At 43.5% G+C, this 13,282-nt stretch overlaps 1 protein-coding gene across 1 annotated transcript in view; it reads left to right on the forward strand.

Annotated features, from left to right (window-relative positions):
- SMPD2 (sphingomyelin phosphodiesterase 2) overlaps positions 1-13,282 on the forward strand; it is a 136,641-nt gene that overhangs the window by 48,094 nt on the left and 75,265 nt on the right. The window contains exon 5 of the mRNA XM_069238775.1: positions 9,743-9,836. Within this exon, the coding sequence (XP_069094876.1) occupies positions 9,743-9,836 (94 nt within the window). The remainder of the gene's footprint in view (positions 1-9,742; positions 9,837-13,282) is intronic.

Here is a 13,282-nt window from a genome sequence, read left to right on the forward strand (position 1 = left end):
AGCACCAGACATGCCCTACAGTGATGCATTTTTATTACTTATTTGCTTTGCATTGTGTATGAATATATATACATATATCAGTATAAATGTTTGTATCCTTGCATGTACATATTTGCTGTTTATAGATTGAAGATTCTTTGTACATGGTCTTACTTCATTGTTCCACATTTTAAAGGTACACTTTTGGCTATACAGGCCTTCCTTCACGAACCTTGCAAAAAGATATAATACATCTCTTCTTCAGATTAAGAGGTGTGTTCCAGAAAATCTTTTCGACTCCTCTGTGTGTGCATTTTGGCTCAGTCAGCAGTAAAGCAAAACATGAAGACCACAAAAAGACCTCTTCTCCATCGCAGAAAATTCAAAATGCCAAAACTTCGCATCCAGATACCCTCACCGTCAATCCAAGGGCAATGCTCCATGGATGAATTGGTCAGGGATATTTGCATACACTTTTCCATCTCTCCCACTCATTCCATCTCTAGTTCGCAAAATGAGACAAACATCACTCACCATGATCCTTGTAGCTCCCACATGGGCACTTCAGCCATGATTCACAACACTATTGAATCTGTCTGTAGTTCCTCACGAGAAACTCCCCAGCAGGCTATCCCTTCTGACTCAAAGGTGAGGTCAAATCAGATATCCAGACCCCAAAACACTCAATCTTGCGATTTGGCTCCTAAAGTATTAAAATTTGGTTATTTGAATTTCCTCTCAGAATGTATGGAAATTCTTAAAGAGGCATGCGAACCTACAACTAGACAGTGTTATGCTGCACAATGGAAACGTTTTATCTGCTAATATCAACCTAAACACATTGATCCACTCGAAACCTAAATTCAAGACATTATTTGTTATCTTCTACATTTACAAAAGGCAAATTTAGCATATTTATCCATTAGACTTCATTTAGCGGCTATAGACAGCATATCTCTTGATTCAGAATTCCAGTTATCATAGCTTCCATGAAAGACCTCAAAAGAATCATTCCAGCCAGGGTTCCTCTAGCCCCATCATGGAACTTTGATGTTGTACTTACTAGACTCATGGGTCCACACTTTGAGCCTAGGCATTCCTGTTCTTTGCAATTTCTTTCATGGAAGGTAGGCTTTTTAGTAGCTATCACTTATCTAAGACGCGTAAGTGAAATACTGGCTCTAACCTTGGAAGAACCATTCTTCCAGTTACACAAAGATAGGGTAGTTCTTATGACAAACCCTACATTCCTTCCAAAAGTAGTTTCACCATTTCACACTAATCAATCAATTGAGTTACCTGTCTTTTTCCCACACCCCCAGACTCAGTTACAGAGAAAGCACTTCATACACTAGCTGCTAAATAGGGCTCTTATGTATTACATTGATAGGACTAGAAACCTTAGGAAATCGAAAGAGCTGTATATAGCATTTCCTATGCCTCATAAAGTTAATCCAATTTCCAAAACTGGCATAGCCATATGGATAGTCAAATGTATTCAAACTTGCTATCTTAAAGCCAAAAGGTAGTTACTATTTACCCCCAGAGCACATTGTACCAGAAAAAAGGTGCCTCTGTGGCTTTTTTTTAGGTAACATTCCAATAGCAGACATTTGTAAGGCTGCTACTTGGTCTACACCACATATATTTAGTAAACACTACTGTGTAGTCATTTTATCATGACACTTTTTCAAAATACTCCAACTCTTACAATCTAGCCACTGCTTATTTGGAGGGGACTGTTTTACAGTCTATGCAAAGCATGTGTATCTACAGCCACACATGCCATCGAACGGAAGATGTTACTTATCCAGTAGACATCTGTTTGTGGCATGCAGTGCTGTAGATTCACATGCGCCCTCCCTCCTCGTTGTAGTAGCATTCTTATGTAAATATTGTATATATGCATATACACTGCATGGACATCTCTTTTCTTTATATATACTCCTTATCTCACCCGCCTCTGGGAAAAAAATCTAACAAAGGACTCGATGCCAATGCACACTACCACTGAGAGGAGGAGTCACTCAATCTCGTGAGTCAGATCCTCCGAACAAAAACAACTTGCAACACTGCAAGCCCAACACTAGATGGCGGACTTTGCAAAGCATGTGAATCTACAGCACTACATGCCACAAATAAATGTCTACTGGGTAAGTAACATTTTCCTAAACTTCCTTGTATACAAATAAATCCAAAGTGTCATTCACACTATTTAACACAGTAGACCCCCAGTGGGCATAGTTCAAATTCCATAATCATTTGATGACTAAAATAATGTCATACTGATTCATAGTTCTCATTATTGAATAATTCAAATTACATTAATCTAATTATCACAGATGTCCAAAATGGTAATCAATTGTAAAAAGAAAAAAAAAAAACCCTGATGAATATTTCCCTTCCAAATAGTCTGTGTGACTGTAAAAACGTCCTCACTCAAGACTGTCTGTCTATCCAACTGTCCTCTTGTAAATACAAATACAGCATAAGTAAGATTTAAAAAAGTCCACTGAAATGTATCCAATTATTAAAACAATGCTGCAGATAAGAATCATCATAAATGGGTGTGTAAATCCTCATCCACATACAAACCCTTTGGTTCTTTCAAATCAAATTTCAAAATGAGCCTAGATTCAAGTCTTCTTAATTGTAATTACCTATCGCCTCCTCTAAAAGATCTAGGGATGCAGTCTAACACACTTAGGCCCATATTTATACTTTTTTTAGTGCCGCATTTGCGTCGTTTTTTGATGCAAAAGCGACGCAAAATGCAATTATATTTTGACAGTTTACGACGCTTTTGCATCAGAAAATGACGCAAATGTGGAGCTAAAAAAAGTATAAATATGGGCCTTAATGTCAGTTTCGAAGGGTCTGCCTGGTGAACTGCTTTGAAATGTTGTGCTACAGGATAAGTATCATCCATGTTCTCAATAGCTCGAAGATGCTGCTAAATGCTTTTGTGCACGATGTATAATTTTGTACATGGGCAAAATAAAATATACACCACAAATTCAGTTTTACAAGTCATGGGATTCAGTCAAATTGACCCCATGTTCACATGCTTTACACTTTTTGCATTTGGTAGAACCCGGTTTAGGTTTCAGCCAATGTTCTTTCTTACTATCAACTATTTTACTAACCAACCTGTCTCACATAGATGTTGCCTTCCTGTATGTCACTTGTGGCTTACTCCCAACCTCTGTACGAATGACAGGGTTCTTGCAAATCCAATTCAAATGTTTTTGAAGAACCCTTCTGAGTTCAGTATGGTGATCAACTTTGCATTCTGGTAGTTTACATCTAGCCCCTCTCATTAGGAGTATACCATACAGCAAGCTGATGCGTGCTAGGCGCATGTGTAGTACAGAGGAGACCTTTAGGACTGCACAGGAGGAGATAATTAACAGACACCAGGATAGAGGGTGTCCAGAAGAGAAATTATAGTTGGCACAAAACTGCATCTCACAATATACTAGAGGTAAGCATTAACAACCATAGAAATTCACCTGTTATAGTTGATTTATCTCAAGTAACTATAACTCTTGCCCTAAGGTAACTATAATTTGCGCCCTCGCCATGCAGTTACTTCATCAAAAATGTTACTGCAAAAATTACACTGATATTATTAATAATGATGTTATCAATGATGTCATGAGTGCCGTAATTTGTGGGGTAATTAGCAGTGCATGGCTGTTAAGGCCCAGCCTTAACATTTCGGTTTTTCTTGGGGTGGGGGGTGGCTCCCACCAAGCAAAAGCAGACAAAGTCCACTTTTTTTTTTAGGGGCGGGGTAGGGGGCTGATAGCTCCCACCAAGCAAAAGCAAACAAAGTCTGCTTTCTGACAGCAGGAGCTGTCAAACAGCTCCCGCTGGCAGGCAGTGGAGCTTTCATCTGTTTCCCTACAAGAAAATATATGTGCAGGGAAACTGATGAAACCATTGCTCCTGCAGGAAGAAAGCTGCTACTTAAAGCATCTCCCTGCTTGTGGGAGCAGTGCCTGCTTCCGCAGGACATGGGGAGCTGGCTAGGTCCATGGGGGCCATGAGGCTCCCCTGCGGTTCTGTCACTCTCTCTATCTCTTCCATCCCATAAAGGGATGGAAAAGAGAGATCGTTATTGCAATGGTCTGTCCATACAATTACTTCAGAGAGACAGACTAGCAAGATGTTTGGTAAGAATGCTATAGTTACATTTTGATAGACAGCAGACCATTGTCACTTCTGGCCTAATGATAAAGCTCTTGGACTGTCACTCAGTAAACTGAAGGTTTAAATCATTGTATCTCATGGCAGTGTGTTTGTTTATTTGCCAGTGTTTTGACTTGTAAACATTCCTAGTGATGTAACATTGAAGTCTTTTTCCACTCAAATCCTTTGGTTCAATGTCATAGCTAAGTCTGAGCATCACATGCTAAGGAGTCACCTTTGGCCTAGTGGTTAAGGTCAAAAACCCGTACACTAAAGGTTGAGGGTTCTAGTCTAGGTGTGACTATGGTCATTTCCATACTTTTTTTTTACTTGAAATATTTAAGGTACATACCGAAAGGTGATCTCGCTCTACTTCTTTGACAAATGCATTTTGTTTTTCAATTTGTCTGAAAATATCTCATTCTAAATATATCATTGATTAAAGCCTGAAAGTTCTCTCTCTCTCCACCTCTCAGTTTTTCTCTGGGTGGATATAGGCCTTGCAGCCAACCCCCTGCCGTGCTCGGCACTCAGTTTGGTGCTTATAGGGGTTGGCCGCAGGACCTTACCCCTGGCCAGGGCCTGTGGCCAACCGCTGCCTTGCAAGGCCGACTGATAAGAGCGGCTTGGCCGCAGGGCATGGCCACACACCAGGCCCTGCAGCCAATCCCCGCTGCACACGGCCAAAGGCTATGCACAGCTCTTAGTTAGGTGCTCTATAGGGGTTGCAGTCAGGCCCTATGGCCAAACTCTGCTGTGCAAGGCCGGGTGGTTATAGGGACTTGGCCACAGGGCTTGGCCACACAGCCCAGGCCCTGCAACCAACCCCCGCTGCGCAAGGCCAAAGGCTGTGCTCAGGTCTTAGGTGGGTGCTTTATAGGGGTTGCAGCTAGACTGTGTGGCCAACCCTTGCCGCGCAAGACCTGGTAGTTATAGGGTCTTGGCTGCAGGCCAGACCCTGCAGCCAACCACCAATGCGCACGGCTGGCTGGTTATAGGGATGGCCACAGGGCCTGGCCGCAAGCCAGGTCCTGTGTCCAACCCTTGCTACACACAGCCAAAGGCCATGCGCGGCGCAGGGTTGGTTGGTTATTGGGGCTTGGCCACAGGCCCTGCCAACAACCCCCACTGCTCATGGACGAAGGCCGTGCGTGACACAGGTTTGGGTGATTATAAGGGTTGGCTGCATCGCCTAGCCGTGCGCGGCGGTGGTTGGATTAACGTATAGTAATGAAAAGTACTTTATGTTAAAAAAATAAAAATTGAAATTCACAGAAAAAAAAGGTTACAAGGACATTATAGTTAGGCACAGTGTAAGGTCGAGAGTTTGTATTGGGTATGAGTTGGTGTGTGAGTGTATCTGTGGATGGTGTCATCAGTGATGTCACAGACCATGTCTGGAGTAATGCAATACGTGAGGTCATAATCAGTGCATTACGGGGCCCAAGTTATAGTTAGCTCCGGTAACTATAATTGCTTAATTTCTATGGTTTTGTACATGTCAAATGTAAGCCTGACTATAACAGTTTTTTTAAATTCTGTTTCATAACTATAACGTCCCTGTAGCCTTTGCATTTTTTCAATGACTAATATATAAAAATTCACTTAAAAAACCAAAGGTTACAGGGATGTTATATTTAGGCTCACGTTTTAAACGTACCAAACCATAGAAATTCACCAGTTATAGTTATCTCAAGTTACTGTAACTCGTGTCCTGAGGTAACTATAACTAGCGCCCCCGCCATGCACAGTTTTTTTTTTGTCAAAGATTTTACTGCATATATTACATTGATATTATCAATGAACTTGGCAAAGATTTCATGAGTGCCGTAATTTGTGGGGTAATTAGCAGCGCATGTTGAGGTCACAAGTTATAGTTACCTTAGGTCATGAGTGGTGGCAGTCCCCGGGGCTGTGGGGGCCACCACCATATAATTACATCAAAGCTCCAGGAAGGTGGTGGTCCCCAGGGCTGTGGGGGGGGGTGGGGACTTAACCTACCCTGGGGCTTAGGTATTAGGAAGAACAGTAGCCTGCGCTTCTTTTTTTTCCCATCACGATTCTGTGGTGAAAACTTTTTTAAAGTGCTTTTTAGCTTTTGTGGGATCCCCAGCACCAGAGCTAAGGGGTCAGGGTGTCCCTACCCGGGCTCCTTTTGTTTTTTGCAATGTTTTTTTCTGGGACTCGGCTGAAGCCGAGTCCAAACATGGCTGCCAACACTTCCTTGTTGAAGTGTTGGCAGACAATCAGATCTCAGCACAAGATCGGAAGGGATTGCAAATCCTTTGAGTCACTAGATATTCAAATTTGGATTTCCGTTTATTTCTCAGTAGCTACTGAACAGATTTACACTAAATAACAAAAAGGCCTCTTTCTAGACCAAGAGCTAACTTTCTGCTAGATGTCTTTCCAGTGGTTTCGGCGCTATTGCTGGTCAAAATCCCCATGGAAAAATGAATGGAGAAAACTTGTTTTGTGACACCCCCCCTTTTTTTCTCGGCCCGCACTTGACGGATCACCCCAAAACTTTCCGACGGAACTGAAGTGAGCGTAAGGGTTTTTAGGAAACTTTTGTGAAGATTCGTCAACCGGCACCAAAGATTTAGGCAAATCAAAAAATGCTTTTTCTATAGAAACTAGGTCCTAACCATAACTACCTAGTGGCGGTCGGCACTAGGTAATACTCCTCTTCTCAAAATGCGCTGATGTGACGTGAAGGAAACTCCAAGAGTCCAAGTTTGCTCATTCAGTGTTTATTCCATGCACACTGAAAACTATCAAAGTGCCTAGCAACAGGGTATGATTTATCTTTGTGTGTAATTGTCCGCAAGTGCTGCAAAATGCACAGTGAGTTTCCTTCATGCCGCGTCAGCACCTTTCTGGTACTCGAGAAAGGGAGGTTGTGTATTACGTGGAAGTTGCTGTCTCTTCATTGCCGACGCACTCTTCGTTCCGGTGCACGATGGAAGTCAGCAAAGTAAAGAGTGTTTTTTTTTATATATATATATATAACTGTTCCTGCCATCTGGTGTTTGGCTCGAAGGGCCGCCGAAGCGGTTGTCTCGTCGGTGCCGATGTATGTATAGGAAACTGTTCCCGAACGCAACAATACCGACGGATTTTCGATGATTTTAATACTTTCCCGATTCGAATCACGGAGCGAAGAGGAACACGTCCAAACCCGATGGCGGAAAGAAAACAATCTAAGATGGAGTCGATGCCCATGCGCAATGGAGTCGAAAGGGAGGAGTCACTCGGTCCCGTGACTCGAAAAGACTTCCTAGAAGAAAAATAACTTGTAACACTCCGAGCCCAACACTAGATGGCGGGAACAGTGCACAGCATGTGAATCTGCAGTGCAACATGCCACGGACAGATGTACACTGGGTAAAAATATATATATATATATATAATTACAACACTTAATACGTACCTGTGAAATATTTACATTTACCTGTAAAATCTTTACATTGAATTTGCCTTTACCGTTCATGCCTTTACAACATAATTTGTTGTAAAGGAATGTGTGGCAAAGTCATATTTGTTGTAAAATCCTGCGTTGTAAAGCATGCGTGGTAATGGTATGTGATTTCAGCCACGTTGTAGTTGCTGTTTCCCCTGTGGGGCGGCTGCACAGATCTATGTTCAGTTGGAACACCTCCATGCTCACTTGACAGTATGGTGTGGCCTTAAATAGCTATTTGCACCTGCCCTAAATTTGGGTTCGTGCACCACCCCTGCCCACCTTATTGTCTTTCGAACAACTCTCCACTGTACTTGTTGCTGCGTCACAGACTTCTGTATCGAGCAGAGTACAAATGGTTAATGATTCTAGAAACCAAGTCTTATCAGTAATGCATAGTCTCTCAGCATCCAGGAGATAACCGTGCCTCACCCTCCGGACTTCCCAACCTCGTCCTCTACTTTCTGCTGTCTCCTCCCTCAGGTTTCTCAACCTCCTTTATTTTCAGCCACACCCATAGGTGCTCTCACAGAGTGCTCATTGTCATGGGGGTGTTCTTCAGACCTTTCTGGCATACAGCAGGACCCCCTTGAGCCTTTAAAGTCACACTGTCTGCCCCTAATTTCTCCAGCTCACCCACCTGTTTCCCCTTAACCTGATTATCTAATACTTATGTTAACCCTGACCCCTCTAGCATGTAGTGTGTATCAAGAGTGTTGTGGAAAAGGCCTGTCTCTCAGGTATCGGGCAACCGGCATACATGTATCACCCCTGCTAGGTGCATGCAGCTAAGTTCCAAACACCGCCATCTGACCGTCTGGTTTAGAGCATACAACGGAACACCAGGATCACTCTGGTCATAGTGTTGAGCACCAATTCAGTTCTTTGTGGTGCTTATTTTTTAATTGATATAAAACCAACCAATGGGCCAGAGCCATGCAAAGATTTCTGTTATAAATGAGTAAACGAATAAATGCCCTAGCATTACATATGTTGTCAGAGCACAACATCTGAACTGCAAGACAGGCCAGAGGAATAGTGATGTAAACAGTCCCGAGTCATTGGGCTGGCCACAGCTTAGTAGAGAGCATAGCTGTCAGGCTGACACCACTGGAAGTAAAGACTATAGGTAAAGCTAGCGCCCACCTGCAAACTGAAGTGATATATTAGGACTGTGAGTTTCAGGTGTTATGTGTGTGTTTTGAGAGAAGTGTTTTGTGGAGTAGTGAGATTGTACCCATTTTCTTTGGATGTTAGTATTTGCAGTACCTATGTGGGTGATTGAAGAAGGTATGTGTGGGGGGGTTGTCATAGTTGTGAATAGGGTAATGTGTGCATGAGGATTGACCTCTGTATGTAGGAGGTGTGTGGTTTTGCATGCCTGTGGTTGCGAGTGCATTTGGTTGGTTGTGCGTCAGACATCGAGAGCATTTGCATATGAGAGAAATTAAATGTATGCGCTTTTGCATAAAAACTTGTGGATTCTAAGAGTCTTGGATTGAGGCTAATGTTGCCACCAGCGGCGAGGTAAGTGTAAAAGATCAACACAGCACCTGCTTGTACTGCCCATGTGGCTGCTGTGTAAATGACAAGGACGGACCTCAAAAAGGGCAACAGTAGGTTAGAATTGCTTGGAATATTGCAATTTTCCTTCAGGACGAAAGCAGACCTGCTAATATTTGACTTAATTTCCTCTGTATCTTATAATTTGTATGAGTTTTCAGGCAATCTGCGTAACACTAGGGCCTTTGCTCAAGTGGTTTTGGGGTAAGCCCCAACTTCATCATGCTTACAAAACTTAATGTTATGCAGTCCTCCAAGCTGCTTGTAGGTGAAATGCCCCTGCTATTTTTATTGAAGGGAAACTTACCCTGTGAGGGTGTGCGTGAGGATGCTTATGTGCAGCAGCATCCAGCTCTTCCATTGACTGTGATCGCCTTATGCTGATTTTAGTGGTTAGGTAGACGTCTTTGTATACAGTGGTGTTTCTGTGAGTGAGGGAGTAGGTATCCAGGTATCTAGGCTGTGGGTTACTTGGTAGCAGTGGTTTGCATTATGACCTCATTTTCTGTGTGGTAGTAACCAGGTTGTTTTTCATTTCTCTAGTGGTGTAATCGGCAGTGGTCTGTGTGTCTTCTCACGCTTTCCGATCTTGGACACGTTCCAGTACCGCTTCTCTCTCAATGGGTACCCTTACATGGTGAGTGCGTGGCAAAGCTCAGGATGTAATATGTACTTAAAAACTTGGGCGCCCTACTCCTGGAAAACTAAAAGCTGGGCTCTGAAAGTCAACAGATACTCGCTTACAGTGAAGTGTTGCCCATTACCAGTTCTATTTCATTAGCTCTTTACTCTGCTGCCATCCCCTCTCCTCCTTTTGGCATTCACTGTCCCCCTTAACTAGTCTCTCTCATCCTCCTCTCCCACCTTTGCTGCTTCTTCAACTCTTTCTACCAAAAACCCAAACTGGCCTATCTTTACCACCCTTTTAGTGTTTCTTGCTCCTTCACCTCTGTTACTCACTGTAAACCCTTTGTCCCATTTCTCTCCCTTTCTCTTCTCCTTCTCCTTTATATTTCTTCCTCTGCGTCTCATTTACCATGTATACCTTTTTGATCGATTGCAGGACTAAACATATAACTATTTTACACTCTGTCCCCCACTTTCTGTATCTCCCGGTTTTATGCTATATGTTTATTTTGTGTGTATCACACTCGCTGTAAAACTCAATTGCTTCTGAGCACTTGAGCATGAAATCAGCATGCATGATGAAAGTAAAACTGTTCACTGTTAGTTACATTGACTTTGTCTGGCATCAACATGGCTACCCATATATGCGGACAGGTCAGATTATATGGCCAGTCTAGATGTGGATTCATTGATAGTATTAGAATAGGTATGCCCTAATTGTCGTTCTGAATTGTGTTATTGATTGGGCTTATCGTGTAGCCCTGGGCAGGTTATTCCAGAGGCCAAAGATCTAATGCTGAGAAATGTTGGTTCCCTGTGTTTGTATCTGGGTTTATCAAAGATCAGGAGACCCTCGCCTGCTGAACATACATTCCCTGTGTGACTGTATTGGACAGTTTTTGTTTTAGGTATTTGGCACTGCATGTATGCGAGGCAGACTATATTGAATGTTGTTCTGTTCTTTAGTTGGAGCATGTGTAGACTGCAGAGTCTGGCTACTATTGATTCATTTATGTAGACCAGAAATCAGTCTTCTGCTGTACTTTGCACCTGTTGCAGCCTTTTGATTTGGGAGGTAGGTAGCCCAAAGTATGTTATGTTAGTATGGTCCAGTATTGAGTTAACCACTGCCCCCAATACAATGCAGTAGCTTTGGGTCGTTTGTAACAAGCATTGGCCTATGCAAGAACTATTGGCTTGGCCAATATGTTTTAGCCATATTTTACACCAGCGTGGCTGATATTTGACATGGCTAAAAGTTAGTGGGGTAAAGGAGAGTGGCATGGAATGTTATAAATTGGAGTGTTGTGGAGTGGAATGCCATGGAGTGGCGTGGAGGAGAGTGTTGTGGAGGAGGTAGTGTGTCAGAGTGGAAAGGCAGGGAGTGGAGTAAAGTGTCAGAGTTGAGTGGTATAGAGCAGAGTGGAGTGGCGTACTGGATGTTGCATAGAGCGGAGTAGAGTGCTGTAGAGTAGAATGGCATTGAGTGGAGTAGATTGTCAGAGTGGAGTGTCATGGAGCGGATTAGCATAGGAGAGTGGAATGGCATAGAGTGGAGTAGAGTTGAGTTGAACAGAGTGTCAGAGTTGAGGGGCGTGGAGGAGTGTGTCATAGACTAGAGTGGAGTAATGTGGCATAGAGTGGCATAGAGGGAGTTGCGTAGAAAGTAGTGTTGTAGAGTGGAGTGCTGTAGAGTGGCGTTGCATGGGGTGGAGTAGAGCATCATGGGGTGGAGTATCGTAGAGTGGCCTAGAGTGAAGTACAGTGGTGCAGAGTAGATTGGCCTAGAGTGCAGTGGCGTACATTGCATTGATTTTGACTAAAGTGGTGTAGGGTGCATTCGTGTAGAGTGCAGTGACGTAGAGTGGCATAAAGTGGTTTAAAGTGCAGTGGTATAGAGTGGTGCAGAGAGTAGTGGTGTAGAGCACAGCGGTTGGCGCAGATTAAAATAGAGTGGTGTTAAGTGCAGTGATGTAGAGCGCAGTGGTGTAGAGTGGCATAGCGTGCAGTGGTGCAGAGTAGTTGGAGTAGAGTGCATTGGTTTTGAGTGAAGTGGTGTTGACTGCTGTTAGACCTGGCAGCTTTTTGGCGTGTCGCCCCTGTTTTTTGCCTTCTTACCTCCTGGTTTTGGACTCTGTTTTTGCTGGTTTATTATCTCTGCGCACTTTACCACTGCCAATCGGTGCTAACGTGCAAGTGCTCCCCATATAAATTGTACTGTGGATTGGTTTATCCATAATTGCCATATTTTATTTACTAATAAGGCCCTAGTAACGTGCCCTAGAGGTGCCCAGGGCCTGTGAATCAAATGCTGCTAGTGGGCCTGCAGCACTGGTTGTGCCACCCACATTAGTAGCCCTGTAAACATGACTCAGACCTGCCATTGTCTGTGTGTGCAGTTTTAAACTGCCAATTTGACTTGGCAAGTGTACCCACTTGCCAGGCCTCAGCCTTCCCTTTTACTACATGTAAGGCACCCCTAAGTTAGGCCCTAGGTAGCCCCATGGGCAGGGTGCAGTGTATGTTTAAGGTAGGACATATACTAGTGTGTTTTATATGTCCTAACAGTGAAATACTGGCAAATTCGGTTTTCACTGTGCAAGGCCTATCTCTCTCATAGGTTAACATGGGGGCTGCCTTTAAATATCCTTAAAGTGCAGATTCTCTTTGAGAGCAGATAAAAATGTGGAGTTTAGGGTCTCTGACCTCACAATTTAAAAATACATCTTTTAGTGAAGTTGGTTTTTAGATTTTTAGTTTGAAAATGCCACTTTTAGAAAGTAGGCATTTTCTTGCTTAATCCATTCTGTGACACTGCCTGTTTGTGGGTTCCTTGTCTGGGTCAGTTTGACAATTTGGCTGTTAACACCTCTCCTCTAGACAGTGACAAAAAGGGGGCTGGGGTGTAGCCTGCATATCTTGATTAGCCATCTGTGCTGGAGGGGAGGAGTGGTCACTCACACCTGAAAGGAGTGTGACTGCCCTCACACAATGCCATCTCCGACCCCCTGGTGAGTGTCTGGTGCTTGGCCTGGACAAGGAAGGATCTTGCAAACACTTGAGATTTTGCTTTGAAGTTTGCCAACTTCAAAGGCAGAACTGGGTATAAGAAGAAGATACAAAACCCCAGACTTTTAGAATCTTTCTGGAATCAAGAGGAACCTTTGCAAGGAGAAGAGCTGAAGAGCTGAAGGAGGAGTACTGTCCCTTTGCTGTGCTGCTTTGCTGGACTGGCCTGCAGTTGCTGCTTCTGCCTAAAAAGAGTGTAAAGGGTGAACTTTGCTGTGTGTCCTGCTTGAGAAAATTCTCCTAGGGCTTGGAGTAGAGCTTGCCTCCTGCTGGAAGTTTCAGGGACACCAAAGACTTTAGTTTCCTCGTCCTGCAGCACTGGGAACTGTGTGTTTTGTGCTGTTCAAGAGGAGAAACCACAGTGACGCTGCCAACGACGCCGCTGGC

Source organism: Pleurodeles waltl, chromosome 6 (assembly GCF_031143425.1).
Source record: "Pleurodeles waltl isolate 20211129_DDA chromosome 6, aPleWal1.hap1.20221129, whole genome shotgun sequence".
In the NCBI taxonomy this organism is placed as follows: Eukaryota; Metazoa; Chordata; class Amphibia; order Caudata; family Salamandridae; genus Pleurodeles; species Pleurodeles waltl.